At 43.5% G+C, this 13,585-nt stretch overlaps 1 protein-coding gene across 3 annotated transcripts in view; it reads right to left on the reverse strand.

Annotated features, from left to right (window-relative positions):
* Window positions 1–13,585, reverse strand: part of pde9a (phosphodiesterase 9A) — a 61,762-nt gene that overhangs the window by 9,954 nt on the left and 38,223 nt on the right. For all 3 annotated transcript variants that reach the window (XM_034134312.1, XM_034134313.1, XM_034134311.1), the window contains 2 exons: window positions 1,559–1,643; window positions 894–954 (listed from right to left, as the gene is read on the reverse strand). In XM_034134312.1, the coding sequence (XP_033990203.1) occupies window positions 894–954; window positions 1,559–1,643 (146 nt within the window). The remainder of the gene's footprint in view (window positions 1–893; window positions 955–1,558; window positions 1,644–13,585) is intronic.

Consider the following 13,585-nt stretch of genomic DNA (forward strand, 5'->3'; position numbering starts at 1 on the left):
TGGATTCACTGATGTGTCCTGTGAAGTGTTGTGAAGTCAACATGACATGATGATACTTGCTCAGTGTATTTTTGTTCTGCAAAGGACGTATGTGTGGTAAAAAGGCATGGACTGAACCTGATCAATCAACAACTGTAAATTAGGCCAATTGTTTTTTTAAAACCGTTAGATCTCAACTATATGTAGACACTGGGTTGTGGTTTGAACAGTCTTTTCTCTCAGGAAGGTTCCTAACTGAGTGAAATTACACAGGAGTATCACAGATAACAGCTGTTTAAATTCTTTAGATGATAGGAAAGGAACTTTATTATCTCACTGAGCAAACTTTTACTGATGAAAGCAAACATTAAGTCCTGATGATCTATCCTTCACATCTTTCCCTAACCCCATGATATTTTCACTGAGGATAAGTTCAATTTAGCTCCAAGACCTGTTAATGATCTGGGCTACTGTCTGTTTGCAGCTAGCAAGAGGTATGAGAAGGTACATGGATTGTAAAATATGAATAAATGACTCTCTGTCTGCAGTGGAGGGGGTGAAGGTGGTGGAGATTAAGAAGCTCCGTGAGGAGATGGCATCAAGAAACAACAGGTGACAGCAACACTTTGAGCAATCACTGAATACACCTGCTTTCATGAGAAGAAACACAGAGCTAGTCTCGCTGATTATTAACACAGCGATAAAATGTCCTGGGACAGACAGCTGATAACTGCTTGCTTTTTTTTTTTTAAACAAAAGACTCCCATGCCACTCAGCCTTTGATGCAACATGCTAAGTTGTCCGAAAACCTGCAGGACATGGGACCTGTTTTATTACTGAGTAGACCTGAGCTACCATCAGCAGACTCAGCTGGCTAACAGGGAGTGAGGCAGGAGGGCAGTGTGCAGACTTACCTTTGGGTAGGAGGGCACATCTCTGCGTGGAGTCAGCTTCTTGTTGTCTTCCAGGAAGTTACTGAAAAATAGATTAGGGAACAGCATGAAGCAACAAAGAAATATCATTACATCAATACTGCAAATTCAAAATTAAGTATCAAAAATACATATTACATTTTACACATTATTAACATTTATTCTACTGGTACATGTACTTACTCTTATCCTAGAACTGCCAGTGACCCTAAGTAATGCTTTACCAATTGAATATGTTCCTTTTTGATAATAACAAATCAAATGCCCTTTATTTTCAACATTTCTTTTTTTATTTCATAATGGCATTTTTCAATTGACGCTTTTTCATGCCACTTTCTTATTTTCTAATGTCACTTTTCAGGACAATGGTGTTGTTCTGCCTGCTCATCTTTCAGCCAATCACATGCGTCCTTTCTCTCTTAAGGCCCTGACAGCACTACTTAGCACCTTCGGCGGGTTTTCGGACAACTTAGCATGTTGCATCAAAGGCTGAGTGGCATGGCATTTTCTTTAAAAAAAAAGCAAGCAGTTATCAGCTGTCTGTCCCAGGACATTTTATCGCTGTGTTAATAATCAACGAGACTAGCTCTGTGTTTATTCTCATGAAAGCAGGTGTATTCAGTGATTGCTCAAAGTGTTGCTGTCACCTGTTGTTTCTTGATGCCATCTCCTCACGGAGCTTCTTAATGTCGTTGCGACATTTCTCAATCTCCACCACCTTCATCCCCTCCACTGCAGACAGAGAGTCATTTATTCATATTTTTCAAACCATTTACCTTCTCATACCTCTTTCTACAGTAGCTGCAGGTCCTTAGCAGGTCCTTAGCAGGTCCTTAGCAGGTCCTTAGCAGGTCCTTAACAGGTCCTTAGCAGGTCCTTAACAGGTCCTTAGCAGGTCCTTAGCAGGTCCTTAGCAGGTCCTTAGCAGGTCCTTAGCAGGTCTTGGAGCTAAATGAACCTTTAATGGTGGTTTAGCCTCTTACGACTGAGAGGTGGGAACAACAGGCTCAGTTCAAACTGGCCTATAACTGTTCTTTTGCCATTTGATTTGTTGTTCAATCAACAGTCAATTAATGCAGCAAAAAAACACATTCCCTGCCACTCATGTACACCCTACTTATAAGAGTAGGGTGTACATGATGGATTAAGCAAGCATTTCATATTTTTTATAGCAACCATGAACCAAGAGTAGAGTTAGCTTCATTAAAGCAGGTGAACGGTTCCATCGAATATAAATGCAAGTAAACAGTGAGCTATTGTTTTGTGTAGAAAATGTCCAGGTGTGTGGGCAGACCCTTAAACTGTGTCAGGGACAGTTGCAGGTGATGAGTGGGGTTATATTAGGCTAAACTGTGCCTCAATCTATCAGAGCAGAGATCAATCAAAACATCATATACTGTGATGACATGTTGGATAATGATAAGGCTGCAAGTCACTTGTTGCTGTGCTGCACCAAAAACCCTCCAGTAGTATGGACTGTCAGGGGCATTAGTAAGCTAGACATTTAAGTCTGTCAGTGTCCAATCAGATATATGAAGTCAACTTTATGCAACCATAGTGAGTGCCCATAAGTGATTCATAAGTTGAGAGACTGAGAGCAAGCAGCAGGGTTGGAGGATGTCTGAGAGTTGGTGTAGGCGGGGGGAGAGAGAGGAACAAATATCCTGCAGCTGTGGACCATGAACGCCCACTCCCCGAGCCTTCAGCATTCTGAGGAGTCCAGCAGCAGTAATATGAACAGCTGTGTGAGGAGTCCAGCAGCAGTAATATGAACAGCTGTGTGTCAGAACTCTCATATGTCATCATATGACTTGGTCCTCCTCTCTTTGCCTCCTTCATCAGTCCACCTTTCTCCAGCTCCCATTAGGGAGGTGACCATGGCGACTAAAGTCATGAGAGGATGGAGATCTGTGTGGGCGCCACAATGTTGCCATAGCAACCAGGTATCCAGGCAGTTGGCATGCTTGTGTGAAGTGGCTGTGCGTCAGATCTGAAAGTATTACTACAGGCTAACTAGTTAGGGAGAGTGGGAACTGAAAGAAATCACTTTGAGTGTTGGAGATCATTTTTCCACTAGTTCAACAACTCACACTGTCTGCTGTCTGTTTAAATCCATGTGCCGTGAATTTAATTAATTTAATTTGTTTATTTTACATTGAAACGATCTGCTCCCAACTATTTAATGCAAATTCAGTTGAAAGTTATGCATTTTAGTCCAGGTTCACACTGAACACTGTCAGTCCATACCTGTGGATCAGAGCACCTCTCTCTGCTCAGTACGAACATTCCCAAATCAAAAGCCCTGGATAAACGCGAGGTGCGTTGCAAACTGAAAGCGCGCACTATCGCACACAGAGCTGGAGATTTGGACGATTACAGGAATTCTAGGTATGAACTCCGGAGAGTTATCAGCAGTGCGCATCTCTCCCAGATGAGCTGAACTGTTTTTTTGCACGCTTTGAGAGCAGCCAGGCTGTGGAGGTACAGAGGGACCAGGAGCTACCCTGCCCTTTTGTTTTAAACAGGGCAGATGTGTGTAAATCCTTTAAAAGGGTTAACCCACACAAGGCTCCTGGACCTGATGGCATCCCTGGCCGTGTTCTCAGGGTGTGTGCAGTTCAGCTGGCAGAGGTGTTCACAGACATCTTCAACAGGTCCCTGCTGCAGTCTGTAGTCCCCACATGTCTTAAACATTCCACTATCGTTCCTGTCCCGAAAAAGACAATCATCACCTGCCCCAACGACTACCGCCCAGTAGCGCTCACCTCCACCGTAATGAAGTGCTTTGAGCGGTTAGTCAAATCATTCATCACCTCCTCCCTCCCTGACTCTCTGGACCCCCTGCAGTTTGCCTACAGAGCAAACAGGTCCACAGACGACGCCATAGCCCTCACCCTCCACACTGCCCTCTCACACCTGGACCCGAAGAACAGGAACACATATGTGAGAATGCTGTTCATTGACTACAGTTCAGCATTCAATACCATTGTGCTCTCCAAGCTGGCCATCAAGCTCAGAGAGCTCGGGCTCAACAGCGCCCTCTGTGACTGGATCCTGAACTTCTTGACGGGCAGACCCCAGGCAGTGCGGGTGGGAAACATCACATCCTCCACCCTGATTCTCAACACCGGAGCCCCTCAAGGCTGCGTGCTCAGCCCTCTCCTCTACTCCCTGTTCACTCACGACTGTGTGGCCACACACAGCTCCAACACCATCGTGAAGTTTTGCTGATGACACGACCGTCATCGGCCAGATCACAGACGACGACGAGACGGCGTACAGAGAGGAGGTCGAAAACCTGACATCTTGGTGCCAGGATAACAACCTCCATCTCAACATCAGCAAAACAAAGGAGCTGATTGTGGATTACAGGAAGCAGCAGGGAGAGGGACACGCCCCCATCACCATCAATGGGACTACGGTGGAGAGAGTCAGCAGCTTCAGGTTCCTTGGGGTCCACATCACTGAGGACCTGACATGGTCTCTTCACACCACCACCATCACCAAAAAAGCTTGACAGCGGCTCTTCTTCCTCCGCAGGCTGAGGAGGTTCAACATGGACTCCAGGATACTCTGCAACTTCTACAGAGAGCATCCTGATTGGCTGCATCACAGCCTGGTACAGCAGCTGCACCGACCTCAATCGTAATCAGAGGGTGGTGAAAACTGCACAGCACATCACCAGGACGGAGCTGCCATCCATGGAGGACCTCTACTCCCAGCGCCTCAGGAAGAAATCCCTCAGGATTATAAAAGACCCCCATCACCCCAGCCACAAACTGTTCTGTCTGCTGCCGTCTGGCAGGCGGTACCGCAGCATCCGGACTAAAACCACCAGGAAACCGTACAGAGAGTTTGTCGGAGGAACACCTCAAGGTTCTTGAATGGTCATCTTGGCTTGGCTCTGCTCACCCTGATGGACTGCTTGGACGCTTGTTCAAGGATATACACAAAGCCTTTCCAGTCTGAGTACCATTATGTCTTACCAAGTCTTTCATTTATGTCTGAGAAAAGCTTTTATGTTTAAATATGTGTATCAGTCATACTAAACAGTAATTATTTTGAGTCCTGATTTTCTTCATGTGTGAATAAAATGTTTTGCTTGGCTCTTTTGCATCTTACTTTGCATTTCAGGTGAAAAATGTGTATTAGGTAAGCGTGAATGTTATAACTCATTCATAAATGGACATATGTATTAAACTTAATAACAACGCACCCTTTAGTTATAAATGTTAGTGACTCATCAATAAATGGTGATGTGTTTCACACTTTACAATAAGGCTCCCTTTTGGCAGTTATAAATGTTAATCAACTCTGTGAACAACAGATACCAAGGAAGCTGGCTGATGAAGAAGATGAAGTAAGCTAAGTAGCCAATATAAGGCTTAGTAGTACAGATAAATGTGGGCTCACTATTTGGCAAGCAACCGGTCACAGTTGCCCTGTTTATCTCATGCCTTATAAAAGCTTATTAATGATTTATAAAGTGTTCACAACCGAATTAATAAATGAATTACAAACTATTCGTAAACCCTTTATAAGGGTAGTCTTATTGTAAAGTGGTACCTATTATTCTTATATTATTATATCGAGTCGTTATTCATTTGTTTTAAAGCTCAATAAATAACAAAGAAGACCTTTGACCGGCACTTTTCTAATTTTGTCCGGAAGATTTAAACTTTAACTGAAACTCTGCCGCACGGTCCCCTCGTCCCTTGGAAGAGGCGGAGAGGTGGGTGTTTTTCATCTGCTGGTGGACTACCAGGGAGATTTACAGCAGGAGCACACGCTTGCCTCGGGGAGGGAGAAAAAGAGCCAGAGCCTTGCCTCTCCCCACCTCTGCTGCTAAATCCACCGCGGAGAATAAACAGAAGGGCAACCATGGCAACCATGCATGCTCGGGAAGTCTTCTTCGCTGCTTTTGGTGTATTTTGTGGCGGAAGTACAGCGCCACTTACAGGCCCGGCATCTCCAGCGGGTCGAACGGTCTCATGTGGACGGACACGTTTCTGGTGCCGATTGCGTGTGGACGGAAGACTTTTTTGATATCGAATTCGGTTCGTTTTCGTTACCGTCTCCGTGTGGCTAGGGCCTTAGTGACCGGACATCTCCTTCATAAAACAAGTAAGGGGATTAATCGGGCAGTTCGATGTGTGTGTGGTTAACACGTAGCAGCCTGTGGTTAGCTATAGTATCAAAAAGTCTACAATGGAACCGACTCTAGGTGTTATGCACACATCTTTATATTATCAAATCAAAACTGTGTGCAAAGTCATTCTGCTCGGCAGTGCAATACACACATTTGCTGCAGGAGAGCAGAAGTACCAAAGCAATTAGCAATGTGCGGCAGTGGCTTAGTCTGTAGGGACTTGGTCTTGGAACCGAAGGGTCGCTGGTTCACGTCCCGATCAGACCAAAAAAAGATGGAGTGAGCTGGTAGCTGGAGAGGTGCCAGTTCACCTCCAAGGCCACTGCCGAGGTGCCCTTGAGCAAGGCACCTAACCTCGAAACTGCTCCCTTGGCACCGGGTACCTGGCAGCCTCTCTGCTCTGCCACCTCTCCTATCTGCATGTGGTTGTGTGTGTGCATGTATATCCTCCCCTGTGTGTGTAATGTGTGTTAACACAACAGAGTGGGGAAAGAAAGTTCCCTGTAAGGGATTAATAAAGTGTATCTTCTTCTTCTTCTTCTTATGGAGGACAGATCCACAGCTCAGCCAGGGGGGGAGCACTCCGAGTCTGGTGGCTGACATATTCTGCCTCACCTTTACCTTTAATCACAGCCTTACTAGGAAGGAAGTAATGATTGCATAAACGATAACTGATTAAATGTTCCTGTAGGTAATTACTCTAGCAGCTGACCTGTTGAGAACACTGAGACTGATATTATAAAAAAACATGATGGTAGGGAAACTTTATTGATCCTATTTTATTGCTGACTTTTATCTTTAGAGAATTGAGACATTGACATTACACCCAGTGCAAAGATGCCAACAGGCATGCAGGTAACAACTATGTAAGCTGCTGCAGCATAGTGAGCACAGCACACTTCCTCCTTACTGTTAATAACACACCAAAACCTGGAAAGTGATAAAGGTCAGCTGAGGAGAAATGGCCTGACCATGATGTTGTTTAAGTATGAAGAGGACACCTTACTTTGCCCTCTGTCAGTCCAAGTGGTCAATGTTCATTAGATGCTAATAATTGCAGCTGGTCAACAGCCTCTTGAGATGTTTTAGCAGACAACATATCATGTAGCTTCCACTTATCTAATCGCAGCATCATAAAGTGTGGAGGGACACAAGTTCAGACAACAAGCACTGAAGGCATGCAGTTATCTCACACTGCACACTAATCACTCTAGAACCACTGTACTAATAATACTTTCAAAGCTAGCTAAAGTGAAGTCCAGAAAGTCAAGTAGCATATGACAAAATGTTTCTTTTGACAAGACACACTATTTCATCTCCCTTAAGAACGGCTTATAGACAGAAACTATATCATTTGATCTTTTCATGTGTTGGGTCGGTTAGATGGTTCAGAGTGAAATATCTCAACCACTGCTGGATGGATTCCACAAACATCTTGTAGGAACATCTCTCTGACTCCAACACCACCTGCAGGTCTGCTTCCTTTGGTTTAACACCAATTAGCTACACAACCAATGACATTCCCGTCAGACTTAATTGTCTTGTTTTTGTAGTGCTATTTACCAAATGTTGGTCTGCTAAGACAGTAAACTAAGATAGTGATAATGGTATGCAGATCTGGAAGCATGGCCCTCAGGTTGGACACAAAACACCATGCTTTTCTGAAGAGTTGACATGCATCATGAGTGTAGAAAACACCTCCACAGCTGTGTCCTGACAGAAGCATAGCACAGGGACAAGCAGCTCAAAAGTTAAACATAAGCTCACACACTGCCTAATTTGCAAAGAGAAATTCAGTACAATCTTTTGCCAAGAATAGGTTAGGTGCCTGAATGTTGCTGATACATACGTTGCATGTCTAACAGTCTCTGAGAGCTAAGCGTAAGTGCATCATCAATGTGAAATAGTAGAAAGATAATGGGGTATTCCCATAAAGCTGACATGCATCAAGATGTACTTGACTCTCCTGCTGCAGACTGGACTTTAAACTGTATGATAGTTTCCAAAGTGGACTTTCAACTGGATTATAATAGAGTGTTGTCTATAAGGGACTTACTGTACTTCTTTGTCACTCGCATATCTCAACCACACTGCACGAAATGCACATAGATCAAATCAAAAAATTTCAAGCAGTGAATCAAGCCCAAATAGTGTTAGATCCTCGCTGCAAGCCGAAGGGACTATTCAGTGGACATTTACATTTCCGAAGCATCTGCAACAAACATGAACAGCTAGAACATCTCCTCCTTGAGTCCAATATTGACTGTTTGGGAATACCTGAGTCTTGGCTAAAACATTCGTCACCATCCACTATTGTATCTATGTCTATGTGTTTAGGAAGGACAGACTGAAGGGGAAAGGAGGGGGTGTGTTGCTTTATGTGAGGAATACCTTTACTTGTAGGGAGATTGCTCTTCCAGCTAATATTGAGTTTGATTGTGTTGGTGTGGAAATCACACTATCTGAGGAAATGTCCCTCACCATGATTTGCCTGTATCGACAACCCACCGCTAAGGTGGATTTCTATGACCAGGTAAAACTCATGCTGAATTCCTGTGACTCCAACAAAGAGCTAATTATTGTAGGAGACTTTAACATCAACTGGAATGACAAACAAAATAGAAAAAGCTTAAAACGGATCACGGATAAACACAACTTAATACAACTAATGGATCAACCGACTAGAATAACCAAAGCCTCCAAGACTATGATAGATTTATTATTTACTAACAAAGCTGACAAAATAGTTCAAACCTACAACTTCCTGACTGGTCTTTCTGACCATAATCTTGTTCTTTTTTCCAGGAAACTGACAAAAAAAAGGTTCATGGCGACACCTAAAACCCCTGCCTTGGGTTCACGCTTCATCCCCAAAAACCTGCAACAACGTTTTATGGAGGCAGTGAAAATGATTAATTGGGGGGACACTGTCCTCTGAAGATATTGGTGAAAACAGTGATCTGTTTATATCTAAAATTAATGATAAAATGTCTTCCTTCTCAAGGAGAGGGTGCCTTAGGGACAGGAAGGAACATCATCTTCCCTGGCTGAATCTACAATGCAGGAATCTCATGAAATCCAGAGACCAACTATTAAAGCAGATATATATATCCACTGACAGACAGAAATTCACTCATGCTCGTAACAAGGTAACACAAACAATAAGACAGGCCAAAGCAAACTTATTCATCAACATAATTGAAGGTGCGAAAGGTGCTGCAGGTCTCTCTTGAAAAAGAGATCTATGATGTCAATGGGACCAATCTGGTTAAATAAAGGTTTGAAATTAAATTAAATGTAACACTAAAAAGTTTGTCAAATCCTAAATAAACTACTAGGTAAACATAAGAAACAGGAAAATAATGTACTAGAATTAAAAATCAATGATGCCCTGATAAAAGACCCTGCAGTGTTTGCCAGCTCTCTCAATGAGTATTTCTTAAATAGTGCTTTGGACATTACAAAGCTCTTCCCGCCATCTGAGGTCTCACCTAGCCCGACTGTGGATACACACCCCGTTTTTGACCTGGAGGAAATTACAGAGGTGGAGGTAAGAAATATAATCTTAGTGTTAAGAGGTTCTAAGGCTAGGCACACCAACTTTATAAAAACACATATCGATGGTCTAATAAAACCAATTACTATGCTAGTAAATCAATCTATCAGTACAAGGGAAGTTCCATCATCCTGGAAGGTGGTCACGGTGACACCGATTTTTAAATCTCGGGATAAGGCAATAATGTCCAACTACAGACCAATCAGCATCCTCCCCTGTGTCTCTAAGGTAGCTGAGAAATGGGTGTCAAAACTAATCACCAAACATTTATATAAAGGTTTCGCTCCACTCCACCCAATGCAGTTTGGTTTTCGTGCTCACCACTCCACTGAGACAGCTAACTGTGTCTTTGTGGAAAAGGTTAAATGTATGTTGGACACGAGCCCATATGTAGGTGCTGTCTTCCTTGATCTCAGGAAGGCTTTTGACACTGTTGACCACCAAGTGCTCCTTACAAAAATGTTTCAATACATTGGTTTAAGTCTTACTTATCGAACAGAAAACAGTGTGTTTTGGTCAACGGTACCAAATCCTCCTACCTTGTCAACCCTGTTGGGGTTCCACAAGGTTCCATTCTTGGACCATTACTGTTTTCTCTGTACATGAATGACTTGCCTAATGTATGTCCTGAGTTGAATGTGCAAATGTATGCTGATGATGCGGTCATCTTTGTACATGGGAAAAATACTGAAATGATCTCATCTTGTCTCTCAAATGCTTTGGACAAGGTTCAGCACTGGCTGAACAACAATTGCTTACAGTTAAATGCAAAAAAACAGTATGCATGATGTTCAGTAAACGACCAGTCAAAATCGAAGGATCCAATGTGTTTTTAAACGGAGCAGAAATAGAACTAGTCTCCCACTTCAAGTATCTAGGAGTCATACTGGACTCGAACTTAACTTTTAAGAAACATATTAAGAAAGTATCAAATACCATTCAATTCAACTTGCAAAATGTTAAACAAATTAGACCATTCTTAACTGTCAATGCTGCAAAGTCATACCTCCACTGTATGATTCTATCCCACATTGAATACTGTTTTACAAACTGGTCGTTTGCTTGTGCCACAAACCTGAAACCAATAGAACAGCTGTACAAGAGAGCTATCAAGGTGTTTGACAGAAAGCCACATTCATACCACCACTGTACCATCCTTGAGAAACACCATTTCTTGAGTTTTGACCATTTTAAGTCTTTTAAAAGTATGTGTTTTATTTATAAATGTTTACATGGACTGGCCCCCCCTCCCTTAGGGGAATTCATCCACAGAAAACACACTGGACGCTGCACTAGGTCAGAAACCAGAGGAGACTGTGAAGTCCATCACAGACGGACCACTTTTGGACAAAATGTACTTTCCATTAAAGGCAGCTCTTTGTGGAACAGCCTCCCAACTGAGATACGGGATTGTTCCACTCTCAATAGTTTCAAAGGTCAACTCAAAGAATGGTTAAAGGGCCCATGTCATGGCCATTTCCACTGATCATAATTACATTGTTGAGGTATACTAAAATAGATTTATACTGTGCAATTTCCCAAACTCACATTGGTTTCGCATACAGCATCTCTGTAAAGTATGTGTATTCAGCAGTATTCACTCTCTCCACTAAACGACTCGTTGGAGCTCTTGCCCCCCCCTCCCTGTGAGCCTAGTGTGCTCCGATTGGTCAGCTCAGCCACTCTGTTCTGATTAGTCAACCACCAGAGAGGCTCCGCCCATGTCTAACAGTGCTTTTTTCGGCTCGCTCTCAGCGGAACAACAGTCTTATAATGGCGTCGGTACAGCCGTATATTTTATACGCTAACTAACCGAACTGTACCTACAACTGTTGTTATAGAAGAGTAAGTTATTTTTAGAGAGGGGATTTCCCCGTTGTCTCTGCTGGAAGTGTGAAATAAACAGAGTCCCCATTTCAGGGACACCTCTTGGAGGTCTCTAGGCCGTCCTTTGGGGGTCTGTGAGCGGGCAAAGAGAGGGGATTTCCCCGTTGTCTCTGCTGGAAGTGTGAAATAAACTTAGTTGTTTGATGTTCGTCAGCTTGCCAGCTGGATTACAATGCTAATCTACGTTTGCTAGTTGTTCAGTTGTTCAATATGCTATACTATACTATGAACAACAGATAGTGGTTCATATTAGGCTATTAAGCACATGTTTACAATTGCAATCTTATATGGGTAGTCTGCTACATTCATTGTAGCTGGCATAAAAACAATGTTTTTCCGAGCAAACTCATGTCTAGCTCTTAGTAGCCTTGTTGTTTAGCTCGGTAGCATACACACTCGGAACGCCAGCTATAATGTAATTACGTTTCGCGACTGACCGTACGGCAAATCACCCGGAGTATACTGTCTATGAGTATTTCGTGTGTGAATGCAGACATTCTCCTGCTATGAGATACATGTATGTAAGGCCATCTGCTGATATTAGAGTTGATATGGAAACACTAGCAACTTAGTTAGCACAGTTAGCACTGTGTCAATGGCTTAGCAGTCCGAAACATGTTTACATCTTGTTTGATAAATACACAAATAACAATCCAAACTTACAGGTTGTGTACCCGAATCTTCCCCTGCTCCAAACGGTCCAAACAAACTAGGAATAGGTTCAAGGTTCAAGGTTCAAGGTTCTTTATTGTCAATCTGACATAGCTACAGAGTAATTATGCAGTTGAAAATCTTATGTCACAGGCTTCTCCAACAATGCAACATAATAACATAACATAATAACAATAAGAGCAAGAGCAATACAAAAAGAAAAATAGTTATAAAAATGAAATAAAGTTATGATGTGGAATAGTGCAGTATGAGTCTATATACAAGTTATTGGAATGATATATATATATATTAGGTATTAGATACATACTACTGAGTAGCAGTTGAATGTTTGAAGTTGTTTCAACAGTTCCATTTTTTAACAGTCTCACTGCCCGCGGGAAGAAACTGTCTCCGAATCTTCTTGTCCTTGCCAGGATGCTGCTGTAACGTCTGCCAGACGGCAACAGAAAGAACAGTTTGTGGCTGGGGTGATGGGGTCTTTGATAATCCGTAGTGATTTCTTCCTGAGCCGCTGGGAGTAAAGGTCCTCCATGGATGGCAGCTCCGTCCTGGTGATGTGCTGTGCAGTTTTCACCACCCTCTGTAAAGCCTTACGATCGAGGTCGGTGCAGCTGCCGTACCAGGCCGTCATGCTGCCAGTGAGGATACTCTCTATCGTGCACCTGTAGAAGTTGCAGAGTATCCTGGAATCCATTTTGACCTCCTCAACCTGCGGAGGAAGAAGAGCCGCTGTCGAGCTTTCTTGGTGATGGTGGTGGTGTGAAGAGACCATGTCAGGTCCTCAGTGATGTGGACCCCAAGGAACCTGAAGCTTTTGACTCTCTCCACCGTAGTCCCATTGATGGCGATGGGGGCGTGTCCCTCTCCCTGCTGCTTCCTGTAGTCCACAATCAGCTCCTTTGTTTTGCTGATGTTGAGATTGAGGTTGTTCTCCTGGCACCAAGATGTCAGGTTTTCGACCTCCTCTCTGTACGCCGTCTCGTCATCGTCTGTGATCTGGCCGATGACGGTCGTGTCATCAGCAAACTTCACGATGGTGTTGGAGCTGTGTGTGGCCACGCAGTCGTGGGTGAACAGGGAGTAGAGGAGAGGGCTGAGCACGCAGCCTTGAGGGGCACCGGTGTTGAGAATCAGGGTGGAGGATGTGATATTTCCCACCCGCACTGCCTGGGGTCTGCCCGTCAGGAAGTTCAGGAATAGCATCGTCCTTCAGTTTCAAATGCTGTGCATATCCGGCCTCAAACTGGGCAATGTTTTGGTGAGTTTTGGAAGTTTTGGTGAGTTTTGGAAGCAATGTTTTGGAAGCTTTCGTCTGTGAAATGCCGCGCACACAGTAACGTTCTTCGAACCTCTGAAGGAACAGTGTTAAAAAGACATTTCAACCACTGACTTCGTCGTGGTTCTTCCGTC

The sequence above is a fragment of the Trematomus bernacchii genome, unplaced genomic scaffold (genome assembly GCF_902827165.1).
Source record: "Trematomus bernacchii unplaced genomic scaffold, fTreBer1.1, whole genome shotgun sequence".
In the NCBI taxonomy this organism is placed as follows: Eukaryota; Metazoa; Chordata; class Actinopteri; order Perciformes; family Nototheniidae; genus Trematomus; species Trematomus bernacchii.